General features: G+C 43.8%; 1 protein-coding gene across 1 annotated transcript in view; it reads right to left on the reverse strand.

The window, feature by feature from the left end:
- CEP350 (centrosomal protein 350) overlaps positions 1-16,731 on the reverse strand; it is a 1,478,431-nt gene that overhangs the window by 752,631 nt on the left and 709,069 nt on the right. Inside the window, exon 18 of the mRNA XM_078643560.1 lies at positions 8,234-8,344. Coding sequence (XP_078499686.1) covers positions 8,234-8,344 — 111 coding nt within the window. The remainder of the gene's footprint in view (positions 1-8,233; positions 8,345-16,731) is intronic.

A 16,731-nucleotide genomic window follows, 5' to 3' on the forward strand; every position in this document is an offset into this window, starting at 1 on the left:
CTCGTAGGAGCACAGCAAAACCAGCCCTAAGGCTACTTCACTGGCTCCCAGTGCAGGAGCGGGTCAACTTCAAGACGCTCTGTTTGACCCATAAAATCCTCCACAACAACGGCCCACCCATCCTCAAACACTGGATTAGACATCATGATACTAAAAGAAACCTGAGCTCCGCTTATCTTCACCTAGCACATGTACCTAGGATTAAAAAGGCCCGCTCAGGAGGTCGTCTTTTCTCCTTCATCGCTCCCAAACTGTGGAACTCTCTCCCCCTCATCCTGCGAGCGGAACCCAACCATCTCACGTTCCGCAAGGGACTGAAAACTTGGCTCTTTCCCTGATTTCCCTCCTCTGCCACTACCTGTCATTAGCGCTGGGACGCTCAAGGGCAGCCATGCGCTTTATAAATCCCTATTTCATTACATTCATTTCATTTCATTTCATAGGCCATGATGGACATGCAGGTGTATCTCGCACCAAAAGAAATATTAAGGCTTTGTACTGGTGGCCTAGAATTGATTTGGAAATAGAAAGGCATGTACGTGCTTGTATCAATTGTGAGAGTTCAGACAAAGCACAAAAAACTCTTAATCCGCCCATGTCATCACTTAGTTGCCCAAATTTACCATGGGAAAACGTCGCTTTAGATATAATGGGACCTGTAGTTTGGCAAGATGGTGTCACTATGTATATCTTGGTCCTTGTTGACCTGTTTTCTAGATGGCTTGAAATAGATGTGGTCACTAAAGTAGATACTCAAAGTGTCATTAATTTCTGGGAAAAATGTTTTTTGAGAGAGGGTTTTCCGGCTTCCATATTAACTGACAATGGAGTTCAATTTAAATCTGATTTAATAAATTAATTTAAAAAATCCTGATCAATAATGGTACCGAACAGAGGTTTACAGCTTTGTATCATCCTAAGGGTAATTCTGTTGTAGAGAGAGTGAACAGAGTTCTAAAAGGTGTCTTACAATTGGCAAAAAAAAGAAACAAAAATTGGGATGATGAACTTAACAAGTTGATTTGGTCATATAGAATTACTATACACGATACGGTTGGAGAAAGTCCTTTTGGTTTGATGCGTGGTAGGTTTCCCCATTGCAAAATTGATCCAGGATGGATTAGTAGAAGCAGGAAGTATGAGTGGGACTGTGAACAAGTTGAGCAATCCATTATCAATTCTCAATGTAAGAATATATTATATTTTGACGCGAAACATGGTACCAAAGAAGTGAGTGTGAAGGTGGGACAATATGTCAGAATTAAATCTGGAAAAAAATCTGGCAAACTGCAATCTAAGTTTTCTGATCCCAGATTTGTTACTAAAGTCATGAAAAACACTGTGGAACTCGATGATGGTAGTGTACATCATATGAGTCGCACTGCGTTATCAAGTGATACTTCAATTTAAATAAATGTGCCATGGACAGGGAAAGAGATTATTGGTGGTTGGAAATGTTACCGTCTTTTGAGAAAGGGAATGAGTCTGGAGTTCAAGTTCAAAACTCTCGTTTATTAGATTTGTCACAAGCCGCACAAAGTTCAGATGTCAGTGAGAGTGCTGATTTTCCTCAAGGGGAAGGTGGTTGTGGTAATCATTCTTGTAGTGAGTCGCAACACTTTAATTCTCACAATCAGGTGTCTTTGGGAGAATCAAGTTCGCAGAGTGGTATGGTGACTGAAGACAACTTGGTGGAAATTAGGTCTAGTAAATTTGGAAGACGTATTGTTACTCCACAGAAGTTTGATGATTTTGTTTGCTTTTAACGTATACTTTCTTTGTGTTCTAGATTTATTGTTATTATTTATAGTGTCATTATTATTTAATTAAAGTTTATTAAGAAGGGGGATGTGTAGTAATGGCATATCCATTCAAGGTATTACTGCGTTAGAACTACTACTATGTAATAGAGTGTTTTACATCTAATGGAATGTCATGTTTCCTACTGGATTGTTAGAATGTTATGATTCATTCTTCCAGCAGTTCCCCACTGAGCTGAGTGCATTTATGTACTCTACTTCCTTTCATTAAATTCATTTATTTATCTAATTATCTAAGTGTGATTACTACACTTAATTTTTTCAACTGCGGATCCACTACAGAAAGCTACAGTTAATGTGGAGGAAGGTAGCCAAGTTGGACTGCTAGGCTTCAGTAGCCCCCAAAACACTTTCCGGTCAACCTGGTGGTGGCCCTGCCATCTGTGGGAGCACCACAGAGCGATATAATTTGGCAGATGAGCCCCGCAGGGCATTAGGAAGGCACTCCCTCTCCGGAGCAGTGAATATCTAAATAGCGGCTCCTGCCTCGTTCTGTTCCATTGCAGGTGACTGGGCACAATACTTTTTATTCCCCTTTTGGGTTTCAGGCCTTGGGGGTACTGGTCCCACATGGGACACCCCTAAGTATTCTCTGTTGGGGCAGAGCAGGCAGCCCACTCTCGCGCTGCCCAGCCAGCACTGCTGGTTACAGACATGGGGGCTGGCATCCTCATTCTCCCTGCCCGCTCCATGAGGGCAGTGTGTGTGAATTGTGGCGATTGCTCCCGTCCCCCAGAGGCGGGCAGGAGGAGTAAGCACAGCCATACTGCGGTATCTGCACTGCGCTACCCCCTTCTTTCTCTCCTCAAGTCAAGGCCTGAGGATTCCAGAATACCCCGGCCGTTTCTTCGCGTCTTCAGGGCCTAAGGAAGGGGTCCCAGGCCCCATTCATTTATTCACAGGTATAGAAAATGAGGTCCCTGGTCCTAGCAGATTTCTGGGGAGGGAGCCAACAAACATGCCCCCTCCGTGGGCATTAAACATTTATGAAATATTCACCGATCCTTGAGCCCTAGCCTACCGAGGGGATTTCTTTGGAACTTACAGTGCAGCCTGTGTGCTCAACACTGGGTCAAAGTTCAATTCTGTTCTTCGAGCATATCCCGGGCCCTGTTGGGCTACTTTGCTGATCTTGGATTCATTTTGCTCCTTGAGGCGAGCCCTTACCACCTGGAGCAGTTTCAGAAGACCGCGGGCTTCTAAAAGGGCATACTCTATGGGAAGCTGATTGCACGGATCCCTGTGCCAGTTTTCTTCGTTTGACTACCTCTTGGTGTTTCTCTAATCATCCTGGGCACCAGAAATCCAGGTCTTTGCCCAACTGGTCCTCAGGGGGAAAGCCTCACTAGCCCTGGAGAGACCCACTAGTCCTGGGGTCAGCTGCAGAAAGAGTCCTTAGAACATCAGGGGGCTTGTCCTTCCAGCCATCCATGCTGTTAATGCATTCTAAGTAAAGGGTCTAGCGCTCTGTCTCTCCCTTGTGTGTGGATTTGTACGTATAGGTGGAAAGTTCTAGATGCCAGGCACCCCTAGACAATCCTAGAATACCACATCACCCCTCTACCCTGGTCCCAAACCTCCTACACAGCTTCTTGGACAATCCAATATGGAGCAATCATGCAGTGTATGTGTACAGCTCCTCGGAGGCCTTCAGCTACACCCCTAGCTAACATCAAGGCCAGGGGCTTTCCCACCAAAACTTCAAAGGGGAACCCCCTACTGTGCTGGATCCAACTGCATGGGCTTCCTCATTTGCTCCGTGGCTCTGGGAGGCCCCAACGCTGGTGCAGGGTGACAGCTAACTAAAAGATGCAGATTTTTCTTCCCAACACTTCCTCCTGAGGAACTGAGTGAAGCGCTGATAACTGCTCTTTTTGAATATGAGGCTTTTATTCCCTCTTTTGGGAAGAAGAGCAATTAAATTGGTCCAGCAGGATGTCACAAGGCCTGGAATAACCCATATGGTGTACAACTACCTGAGTATTCAAATTCAGCATGCATGTTCCACCCCAGTTGAACAAGTTACTTACCTTTGGTAGCAATTTATCTGGTAGAGACACAGTCTAGCCGCAGATTTCTTAACACCAGGTGTCAGACTGGATCCGGAAACTTTTTCAGCAGTACCTCTGCGCACCAGGGATGCCGCCGCATGACTCTGTAATGACGTCGGCTGCAGATGTGAAATAAGTGCAGTCATATAAGTCCCCTCCGACGCGCTAACATCAGTTTCTTCAATGAACTTTCCACGCAGAAAGCGGAGACAGCATAGAAACTGGCTGTGGAAACAGTGTGCTAAAAAAGATGAAAAATCTTTACAACAAAAGAAATAGGAATAAAGGCATGAAAAAAACAGATATTGTCTTTTAGGAAAAGGGTCCAAAAATCAAACAAGCACAAGCCATGTCGAACGCTGCGCAGTGGTGATAATACGGCGCAGAAGGGAACATCTCCCACTCCACTGAACATGTATCAAGGGGACCCAATATAAGACAAATGAGACAAGACAAGCAGTCTGAAGAGTTCCACCATAACCGAAATCAGAGATAGGTGGAGTAGAAAAACCGGTGTGGAATGGGAGGACCACTCCCACGTCCAAGGTCACTCAACAAGGGAAAAGAGTGGATTGGTAACACCTTAAAGGGTGTTCGCAGAGTGGGGAGGATGGGCGGGCGTTAAGGAATCTGTGGCTAGACTGTGTCTCTACCAAATACATCGTTACCAAAGGAGGATCTGCAAACCAGTCCTACAATGGTGCCAAGCAGATCAGCTGGTTGAGAGTAAGACTAGCCATCCCTACTTGGGGGGGAGATAAAAAGAGAGTTTGCTCTTTCATCCCCACTTGGGAGCGAGAAAAAAAGAGAGATCTGGCTTCTTCATTCAAGGCTGGGCCCAAACCAAAAAAGCGAACAAATAACATGCACATAGAGAAAAGCGCACATCCATCCCTCGGCATACTGGCGCTTAAGTATAAATGTCCATTGTTACCCAACTTTATGGCACGTAAGCATGGCTCCAAATGCCGTGAAGGGCCATGCGCGGCGTCACTGTGTCCAAGACTCTGACGGACGCCGAGGGCGAACCTGCTGGCAATGTCGCAGTTGACGCACCTATGACCTCCTTGCGGCCTGCAGGCACTCCAGCGGACGGCGAGGGTCCAAAGACAAGATTAAGAGCATTGCAATACTCTTGCATCTAATTCCAAGTCGCCCCGGTCCCAGGAAAAACAGGGAGGCACAGGAGCGAAACTGAGCGGAGGCCTCAGTGGCAGGACGTGAGCGGTCTTCCAGAATCCACATCACGAATCGAAGGAGCAATAGACGGCTGCGACTTCGAACTCTTGTGATGCCGCTTACCGTGAGACGTAGCCGGGGACTGGGACTGGTGACGCTCACGGGAAAAACCTCTGGACCGGCTAACTGCAGACCAGGAAGACGACTGACGCCGCTAGGAACTGGAAGTCCATGACAACCACGCAATCAGGCGCTTCATTTGTTGCTCCAGCAGCGCATTCAGCTTCAACCGCTGGCAGGCATCAAATTTTTCGGCGTTGTGATGCTTGCCAAACCACCACATACAAATAAAATGAGGATCCGTACCACACATCTGTGAAGCACAGGATTTAACCCAGAGGGCATAGAAGGCACACGGTTTCAGACGAAAACATTTGTCACAGCAGGCCGAAAAACAGCCGGATACGCCATTTCGGATCGGTCTGCAGAGCAGTAAAAGAAGAAACTGAAATCATCGCACCGGAGGAGACTTGTAAGGCTCTACTGACGTAGGATCTGGAGCCGACATAGTTACAAAATCATGCAGCACCACCCCCCAGTGCACAGATGCACTGCTGAAAAAAGTTTCCAGTTTCAGTCTAACGTCTGGGGAGAATTCAAAAGTTAAGGAATCTGCAGTTATATGTCTCTATCAAATTGACAGCTTACTGGACTGTGTAGGCCTAAGCGGACAGAAACTGCAATTTAAAGCAGATTTCCACTATGTGTATAATACAGTGACACTGCAGATAAAGCAGTAAACCCTACTGACCTATAAATAAGTTTCCACTATCATTATAAGGTCTAACCAAGGTAAAAATCAGTCCCTTCAGAGTCCCTTCTGCGCCAGGCTATCTGTTCACAATTATCGGGCTGCACATGACAGTAGTCTCACATGAAGAGTCTACATATTTGCCCATATACCTGTGCACACATGTTCACAGGTAGCAAAGTGTAGTGATCAATAATGAGATGATCCGGTGCCAGTGTAACTTAAGGTAGTATTTATTTAAGTTCAAAGGTTCAAGATAAAGTTACAGAGAACAAGAGAGCCCCACCAGGAGCAGCCCTCAGCTGCTCAGTCCATTCTCCCAACTGACAAACTCCACACACTCAACATTCCACAGCATCATCCATCCAACATTCCAAACCACACTCACATTGGCTGAGTAGCAGACACCACACTTCTCCCTTCCTCATATTAAACGAAAATCCAATACAATGATGCAAGTGAAAAGCACATCAAAGATAAAATGACATGCTCATAAAACTTAAAAGGAAACATTGCATAGGTCTGAGAATGTTAGAGGGAAAAACAAAGGATAAAAAATAAGAAAAACACAGTACTATGGGCTGCAAGTTAACAATCAACAATGCAAAAAAGCAGAGGAGAAAAATTGTAAAATACATGAATGTCAAAAAAAGGCAAAGCAAAGGTAAAACGTCAATGCCCACCCACGTACCTACAACAAAGAAAACAATCTTTAGGCAGAAAGGCATCCTTTACACACATTCACTCCCTTTCCACATAAAACTCCCACACTACAACACCAAAACCAAACAAACCTACAAACTCCTACACCACGCACAACCAACCTGCCCCTGAGACACAAACATGTCAGCTGGCAAGGCCGAAAATGAACGTGGACACCAGGGAAACAACCACAACGATGCAGAAGAAAGCACACTACAGGACACACAAACTCAACCATGCCGAAAACGCCCAAGCTCAAAGAAAGGAAGGAAAGAGAGGACAAACACACAGAAAATGCTCAGCGTTGACGCAAAGCTACAGGTGAAGCGAACTTCACCAACCAACCACAAAAAGTTGTAGAGACGAGTGACTTAAAACACAGTCAACGCCAACCAACGCCCACAAGGGAGGCAAACCTAAGCCAACACACAGCCACAAAATAGGCCAGAGAGACTCTGTCAGAAAGAGCCTTCTCACACACACACACACACACACCCAACAGTGAGAAAAACACAGCCTCACACAACAACCATAAGGGGTCAAATAACCACATAGCCCACAAAGGTAACAAACCAATGTCACCCACAACCACCAAATGTAGTGATAGACTAAAAGACTCCACAACAAAGAGCCTTCTCACAGACACACCCACACAAAGCCAAGGGCATTTGACCCTAACTGCATTGCAGCAGCCTTTTCCTTAAAAGGTAGACACTGGTGGTAAACACGGGGACTCCAGTTTCCATGTGATTACCGTCGGAGAGACTGGAGGAGTGAGACTCACCCACAGGCAAGGTCCAAAAACCGAGTGGTCAAAAATCAAAAACTCTGGGAGGACTAAGTGGGCAGAACCCATTCTGCAACCTTAAGTTTACTGCTTTAATTTTTTACAACTTCTAAGTGAAAATTTACTAGAAAAAATGTAAGTTACATTTCTCCAACCACCGAGTAAGACAATCTGCTTACTCTTGTGAAGGTGGGTAACATCCCTCCCTAAACCACTTTTACTCCTCCCGCAACCCATCACCTTTTGCTGTAAGTCTGCTCCTTTGGCCACCCACTTCCGTGTCATTCTCACATTTACTACTCAAATCTATGTGTGGAGAGCTCCACACATATTAAGTATAGCAAAAAGTTACATTTTGTAGGCTTTGTAGTACATTTTGAAGTACTACAAACGTACTACTAAGTGCAGTCTGAGAATCCTGTCCTTAGTGTTCTGGGGTCCCTGCAAACAGAAGGGCATTATTATTTTAATGTTTATGATTATCAATAAGGATCGAAAGATGCAGAACTACAGCTATTCTCACAGGGTCCTGCCATAATGCCTTTACTTATGGGCACAGAGAATCAGCTAAAAGGGTTACCCAATTTCTTCCGATGGTATGTGGCACTACGAAGCAAATGAGCACTTGTAAATTAAGAGGGGAAAAAAAGTTTGAACTCTGCCGGTGTGAATGACAGAGACCGAGAAAGTTTAAGGTAATACAAGTATTTTCATACATTCACATTGAGACACTTTACATATACGTTCCCCATTACTAAATGTCAGCACACTCTCCAACTCCACTTCAAACACTGATTGAACCCTGCCATTCTAGAAGCTGTCCTATACTCCAGCGACTGTACCTTAGTGCTAAGGAAGAAATCAGCCATTGTATTCATGTTACCTGTGCACTCTTCTGTCTGGACTCGTCCAGCTGCTGCTGTGTCACATGTGCCTCTTGCTCTGCCTTGATTTTTAAGAGCGCCAGGTCCCGCTCATGCCGCTGCTGCTGAGCCTGCCAAAGAAGCAAGAAGACAGTAATGCTGCAGGTGTGAGAACACAAAGAGGCTCGGATTCAAGCGAGGCCGGAAAAGTAATTAACAGGATGCCCTTTAATCACAGAAGGGAGAGTCTGGCTACCCGACCGGAACAGTAGCTTTGCTGTAAGGCGTCTGGTTTCACAAAAGCAAAGGTCTGAATCCAAGCTTTGCATAGGTTTGTTACAAAGTAATGCAGCAAAAGTTACTTGCCGTTCATATTTTTCAAGCACTGCTAGTGTAGCAAAGCATGGTGAACAATCCTGTTGTTTCAGAAGAAAAGTCGTCAGGATAATTACTGGAAACAGAAGAGCAACCAATCCATCGAAATTTTGCTTTCATTTGCAAACAAAAGAACAACCAATCAGGTGATATAGTAAGGCACAATGTTTACTCTCTTTAGGAGTTAGAACAAGATACCTCATGGAGCCTCATTCCAAACAATGGACTTGGAGAGACATGAATCATCAGTAAAGAATACTCCCACTAGAAATGCATCATTACGGGCAATAAGGAAAATGCTGCTTAGCAGTAACAACAACCCTCGGGTCTAAGGGACATGTCACAAACTAGTACATGGGGCCATGTGGAAGATCTGAAATACTTGTGTTGATCTGTTCCAGCTTGATGATGTCAATAAAAGTCAGTGTGGTGGTAAGTGTGTATAGCGCACGACTCGCGTGATGCTTCAATGTTCTTTATTGTTTGCACGTCATGCGCTTGTTAGGTATTATGCTCTGTTATTGTTCGAATATGGCTCATGCACGCTTGCTGTGTCCGTTCAGTGGTGGTTCGAGCGAGGACCAGTAGTCACTGTTGGACTTGCCACTGGAAGGACGCTCCTTCGTGCTGGGTGAAGTTATTATCCAATAAACACATCATTACTACATAGTTGGATTGTTTGGACATTGTATCATTTCGACATTTGGCGACGAGGATGGGATGGTTATTTTAAAGAACCAATCCCTTCGGCATATGCTAATTTACTAGCGTCTATTTGGATACATTGTATCTTTTGTGACTCGTGATTGACAGCGCGCTCTGTGTTTCCTTCAGCAACGCGCACGCTTGTTATTCAAATACAACAGCAATGCGCGCACGCTTTGATATTTGTGCATTAGTTGAAAGAAATTCACTACGACGCGCACGCTTGTTATTCAGTTACAGCAGCGATGCGCATGTTTTGACATTTGTGCATTCGTTGAAATTCACTACGCGCATACAGTTTTACAGAGATGCGCACGCTTTGATGATTTGATATACAGTTTCAACAGCTATGAGCACGCTTTAAGGTTATTGCATTACTGGAATTCATCAATCAAAGCGCTTCTCTCTACCACAGCGACACACACACTTTATTTGCTTGTATTTTTACTAAGTGTCCAAGTATATTTCAGTCCAGTCATCGTGTGTCAACAGCGACATTTTTATTTTCATTGTGTGCATGCCCTTTTACACATGTTTTAATTAATTATTTGAGTGTATTTTGTGATTTTATCCCTACAATGGCTAATCCTCAATTACAGCAGGTTACTCAACCACCTCCTTTTCTAAGCAAACCTGGTACCCCCGAAATTATCTGGTCAGAATGGTTTGGGCTCTTTGAAAATCATTTAATTGCCATTGACGCAGCATCATATTCTCCTGCTCGCAAATTTGCAATACTTTTTGGTTGTCTTGGCCAAGCTGCATAAAGAATTTTCAAAAGTATCGTTCCTATTCGGCCTCCGGCATACCATGCAGGTGATGGACAGTGGAATGTTTATCTTGAAGCTATTGTTCGCCTTAAAAACAGTTTTCAGAAGAACCAAACATTATGCTAGAATGTCATAATTTCTACCAAGGGAAACAAAAGGAAGAGAAGAAAGTTGAAGAATACATATCTGCACTCAGAGTCTTGTCAACAACATGTGATTTTGGTCCTTTAGCTCATAATTAAATTAGAGACCAGCTTGTTTTTAATTGCACTTCACGAAAAATTAAAGAGAGGATTTTAGGATGCAAAAATCCTTCTTTTTCTGAGGTAATTGACCTTGCTAGCAAAGCAGAATTCTTCGAAATGTGGTATTAATATGGTTTCATCATCAGATACTGAACATGACAGTGCCATTTATGCTGTAAATGTAAGAAGTAAAAATGTTCAAGTTGGGCAGAAGAAACAAGCATTGTTTTGCTATAGATGCGGTTCTAAGACCCACATTGGGAATTCTCCAAATTGTCCTGCAATTAATAAACGTTGTGTAATTTATAAAAAGATTGGACACTTACAAGGGATATATAGGAATACCAGGAAGTCAGTGAATGTGAACTATGTTGATTCAGAGATCGATGAATGTAGCAGTTCTCTTAACAACATAATAGTCACGTTAGATTGTGATGGAGAAATTTAATCCAATAAGGGTCCTTTATGTTCTGCTGTAATTGATGGTGTTTCACTACAAGTAATGGCTGACTCAGGGTCACCAATTACAATCTTGAGGGACTCTACTTTTTATGATTTATGGAAAAGGAAAGTGGATCTTTTAAAGCCTGATGTAAACCCTAAAGCATTTGGGGAAAAAGACATAAACATGATTGTGTATTTCACCAGTTTAATACAATGTCTTGGAAGGGAAACGATGACAAAAATTTACGTGGCCAAAAAAGGTAAAAACATAGGTGGCTGGAAAGATCTTGCTCGTATGGGTTTATATTTGGTTACTGGGGATGAAAATCCAATTAAGGCAGGGGAACTTCCTGTGTGCAACATTGAATGTAACATGTCAGATTCGGATTCTGAAGTTTTAAAGGAGGTTATTTCTGAGTTCAAACCAGTGTTCAGTGACAAAGTGGGCAGTGTTAAAGGTTTTGAACACCAGATCAGGTTAACCCCTGGGGCCCAACCTGTTTCTCACAGAGTATGCTCTGTTCCCTTAAGCGTGAGGAGTGAATTAAAAGAGACTCCGAAGAATTTGTGCGATCAAGGTATTATAGAACCTACTGATTCTTCAATGCGGGTAGCTCCCATCGTCGTAGCGCGCAAAAAGTCTGGCGAAATTAGACTTCGCACGGACTTGCGTGCGCTTAATAAAAATATTATCATAGACTGCCACCCCCTTCGTAAGATCCATGAGTTACTTGCAAATATCGGAGGTGCTAAGTGGTTTTCGCCGATCGATTTAGGATCAGCATACCACCAAGTTTCTTTAGCAAGAAATTCATAAGAGTTAACAACTTTTATTACACCTTTTGGGGCATACAAATTTTTACGACTTCCATTCGGCATAGCATCGGCTGGAAGCGTTTTTCAAAAAATCATGGATTCTCTTTTTCGTGAAGTTAAGGGTGTACAGGCCTACCTTGATGATATTTTGATTTTTGCGAAGTCTATTGAAGAACATAATATAATTTTGAAACGTGTTCTATCAATTTTGATGTCAAGGAATATGACTATACGATCAGACAAGTGTAAGTTCGCAGTTCAAGTACTAGAATATTTGGGAGACACAATTTCTAAGCAAGGGATTAAACCTAAGTTTTTGGTTATTAGAGCCATTGAGGATGCTAAACACCCCAAAGATAAAGATTCCTTGCGGTCTTTTTTAGGATTGGCCAAATATTATGCTAGATTTGTTCCATCCTATGCTCAAGTGGTTGAGCCGTTACGCATGGTTTTAAGGAAAGGTAATAGCTTCAAATGGTCTTTTGATCTTGACAAAGTTTTCAGTGAAGTTAAGAAAATGATTGTATCGGCTCAAGCTCTACATGTTTTCAGAGATGATTGTTCATCAATTATTACTGTAGATGCGAGTATTTCAGGACTTGGGGCCGTACGTACACAAAGAGTAAAAGGTCAGGAACAGACAGTAGCTTTCGCATCAAGGTCTCTCAAGTCTTTTGAACGTCAATATAGTACAATTGAGAGAAAAGCATTGGCATGCGTATGGGCAGTCCAAAAATTTTAAATGTACATATGGGGTCGGAAATTTGAACTGGTGACTGATCACAAACCTCTGATTTATATTTTTGACAGGGTCAATTCCTCTTGTTTGTCTGCTAGGTTAATGAGGTTAGTGTCAAAACTTCAAGAGTTCCATTTTGATGTGAAACATTTTCAGGGCGCAAAGAATTTTCGTGCAGACTGCCTTTCTAGGTTATCAATGATCAAAGACGATGAGGAGGACATTTCTAATGAGGATACTGAATGCATTGCTGTTGTGGATGCTGTGTATAAATATAGTTCGGTTTTATCAGAAAAAGATTGGAAGCTAGCTTGTGAGAAAGACAGTATTCTTCAGAAAGTAATTGATTACTCTACCCATTGATGACCAGAACCTAGGGGTCTAGATGGTGATTTACGTGGATTCGCTCAAGTTTCTGAGGAACTTTCTATGGAGAATGGCATTGTTCGGAAAGGTAACAAGTTCATCCTCCATTTAGTTTACGTGCTTCGATTGTGAAAGAAGCACATCAGGGTCATCTAGGTGTCACTAAAACAATTATGAAAATAAAACAACATTACTGGTGGCCTTCATTAGACACTCATGTGAGGAAGGTTGTTGATGATTGTCCAGAGTGCCTTTTGTCTGACAAGCAATGGCAAACCTTGAAAATTCCTTTACATCCTACTGAATTTCCATGTATTTCTTGGGAGAATTTCCGGTCCTTATTCTATTTTAGATCAAGAAAAGAAATGTTATGTTAAAATTATTTCTTGAGCGCACTTACACCAAGCGGTTTCATGGCGCTGAGAACAGAAGGACTGCAGTGATGAGAGTCTTGGAGTATTATTCATAAGCCTGTGAGAACAGGAAAGTTTTCAGAAGAGTTCTAAATTTAGTGTAGCATGTTACCAGTCTCAGCTCATTAGGGAGTGAGTTCCAGAAACAGGGGGCCAGAAAAGAAAACCTCAGAACACCATGTTTTTTCCATTTGAAGGTGGGAATAGTGAGCAAGTGGAGGTCGGAGGATCGGAGTTCACGTGAAGGGACATAGCGTTGGATCCCGGAAGAAATGAAGGCAGGAGCTTGACCAGCAAGGGCTTTGAAGATGGTACAGCCAAATTTAAATGCACAGCGTTTGGCTACCGGGAGCCAATGCAGGCTCTTCATCAGAGGTCCAACATGTTGATGCTTAGGTTGGCGAAAGATGAGCCTAGCTGCCTGATTTTGTACGAGCTGTAGGCGATGAAGTTGGTATGCTGGAATGCCAATATAGAGAGCATACGCGTAGTCAATGCGAGAGGTGACCAGGGCCAAGATGACAAGAATAAGGGCTTCTGTGGTCAAGAACCTACAGATTTTCCGAATTCTGCGAAGATGGAAAAAGCAGGAGGAAACTACCACGTTTATTTGGGGCTTCAAAGACAGGTCGCTACAGGAGATAACTCCAAGGCTTTTTATGGAATTTACTGGTTGAGGAGGGGTGCCCAGCGGTGAGGGCCAGAAGCTGGGGTTCCAAGGGTTAGTGGGCCCTCCAGTTAAAACAAGCTCTGTTTTATCGGAGTTGAGTTTTAATTGGCTGGAATACATCCATTCACTAATGAAAGTCATAGAACTTAGGAGTTCGATTAGATCATGAGCTCTCGCTGAAGCAGCACAGCAATTACATTGTGGGCTCTTGTTTCCACGTCATTGGCCTTCTACGCAAAGGGTTCCCCCTACTCCCTAACTGCATCAGGAAAACATTGGTACAGGCTCTTGTCCTAAGCCGTATTGATTACTGTAATGGCCTGTTATCGGCTAATGAGGGAGTATTGGCCAAACTCCAAGTTGTTCAGAATACTGCGGCCCGGTTGGTCTTGAACGCCCCTCCAAGATCTGCGTCCAAACCTTTTTTGGACAAATTACATTGGCTGCCGGTTCGGCAAAGAATTAAGTTTAAAACATGCTGCCTAATTCACAAAAGCTTAAACGAATTGGGCCCTACATATTTAAAAAAAAAATTCATACCTTACTCCCCTGTGCGCTCCCTTAGATCCAGCAACCAGTTTCTACTGTGTGTACCCCGTGCAAAGAGGGCCAGACATGGAGGTAAAGCTCTATCTGTGGCTGGGCCCTCATTATGGAATAGGATCCCATTAGCGCTCAGACAATGTTCAGAACATCTGGTGATTAGGAAGCGTCTTAAAACCTTTCTGTTTCAAAATTAATTCGTTTTGGGCCCCCTCTGACTGTGCTTGTGGTGTCCTGGGGCGCAGAGATACTCCTCAGGGAGTTGATTCAAGCGCGTTATAAACCCACAAAGAAATAATTAAATAAATAATGGATTGAAAGTTACTAATGGATGTTTCGGAGGAATCTATGTTAAATACCAACTGAAGATCATCTGCATAGTTGAAGGTTGTGGCTGGGCTATTACGTAGACATACAATCAGAGGTTGCATGTATAAATTGAAAAGGAGGGGCGATAAGGCAGAGCCCTGGGGGACCCCAAAAGTCAGTTTAGTGTTCCCCGCCGAGAAGTTGTCCAAGCGGACTGCCTGGGAGCGCCCATCTAAAAAGGAGGTGATCCACTTTAGGGCCATGCCTTGGATGCCGGTGTTGCTGACATGGTCGATCAGAAGTTCATGATCGACTGTGTCAAAAGCCGCAGAGAGATCCAAAAGCACCAGGGCCTGGGTGATGTTTTTGTCGGCTCCTCTTCTAAGCTCATCCATAACTGCCAGGATGACGGATTCCGTGGAATGAGCAGGCCTAAAACCCGCCTGCCGAGGATCAAGAAACTGGGAATGCTCAATAAATGAGCTGAGGCAGTTCGTAACGTAAGCCTCTAGTATTTTACTGAGGCAGGGGAGTAAAGAAATAGGACGGAAATTGCTTAGCACCGAAGGATCTGCTTTGGGTTTCTTTAGAATAGGGACGACTACGGCGCATTTAAAGATATCCAGGACGACACCTGATTTAAGGGAGTTGTTAAGAAGTGAGAGCGGCGGGTCAGGGCAGGTAATAAAGGCCTCTTTCAGAATATGAGGGGGACAGCGATCATTAGGGGAACCAGATCCCACTCTGTTAAGTAGGGTCAGGAATTCTTCTCTAGAGATCAGGGGGATTTGATCGAACGTGAAGGGGTTTTTACAGATTACGGGGAAGGTGAGGGGGAAAGTGGAAGTGGGGATATTGTTCTTGATAAAGGTGATTTTGTCAATGAAAACGAATTCATTGAATCACATACTGTTTGTGAGGGCACAGATTTTGCAGTCACCCGGTCAGGTTGTACAAGCTCGTTGACAATAGAGAAAATATCTTTAACCTTCGTGGATGAGTTCGTAATTTTTTGAGAGAAGTAAGCAGATTTGGTCTGGAGAATGGAATCTTTATAGTTTTTTAACAAGGCTACATAAACCGCTCTCTCCTCAGATGCATAGGCTCGCCGCCAGCGGCGCTCTGCCTGTCTGAGGGCCAGTTTTTTCTTTTTTAGAGCGTCAGAAAACCGTCGTGGGGACGTTTAAGTGAGATTATTTTCAAGGGGGCCACCTTGTCACTTGCTTCTTGTAGCCAGTGATCAAGGTTAGAGGCTTGAAGAGAGATAGGGGCCTGTTCTTTGGGGGAAGTGGCTGTTAGGAATGCATGGAATTCGTCCAGGTTAGCCCGTTTCCAGTTTCTGGCCAAAAAATTGCCGGTTGGGGGCGACATAGTGGAAGGAGTATAGGCCATACTAAAGGAAATACAATAATGATCTAGAGGTGTAAAATCTATGTTAGAGGTCCAGACTTGGTCCAGGATATGCCCCTTGGCGTGGGTGGCATTGTGCACATGTTGGGAGAAATTCATGCCTAGTAAAGAGTCTGTGAACTCAACCGAAGTGGCACTTTCGTGGATATCAGAGGGCCAGTAGTTCAAATCACCAAGGATAATGATCCTGGCATGATTGATGACAAGCTGGGAAACTAGTTCACCAAAAAGTTGAGGAAACAGGGGCATATGATCCGGGGGTCGATAGAAAAGAGCACAAACAAAGGAGTACTTGGGGGAGTCGAATTTTACAATAAGACTATCGACGGAGTAGGCTGTTGATCTGTAGGGTGGTAAATTTATGTTTTTGTTGGATAATAGCTGCCACTCCGCCCCCTGGCTTACCAGATACCCTGTTAGCTTGAAGTATGTAGTAACCCGTGGGTATTGCTGCAAGGATATCGGGGTTAGAGTCAGCCGTGAGTCAGGTTTCTGACAAAAGTAAGATGTCAGGTTTGTTGGCGTCAAGCAGTTGAAAAATTTCGAGCTGGTGTTTTACAATAGAACGCGTGTTTAAATAGATGATGACAAGAGGACCTGCTGCCTGGGTGCAGGGAATAGTGAGTGCCGGCGGTTCCATTTGGTCAGTATCCTGGGTGCGGTAGTCAGGAAGTGTGTCTCTGGGGCACAGGATCCCTTCTTTCTTTAAGGCT

Source organism: Lissotriton helveticus, chromosome 1_1 (genome assembly GCF_964261635.1).
Source record: "Lissotriton helveticus chromosome 1_1, aLisHel1.1, whole genome shotgun sequence".
Classification (NCBI taxonomy): domain Eukaryota; kingdom Metazoa; phylum Chordata; class Amphibia; order Caudata; family Salamandridae; genus Lissotriton; species Lissotriton helveticus.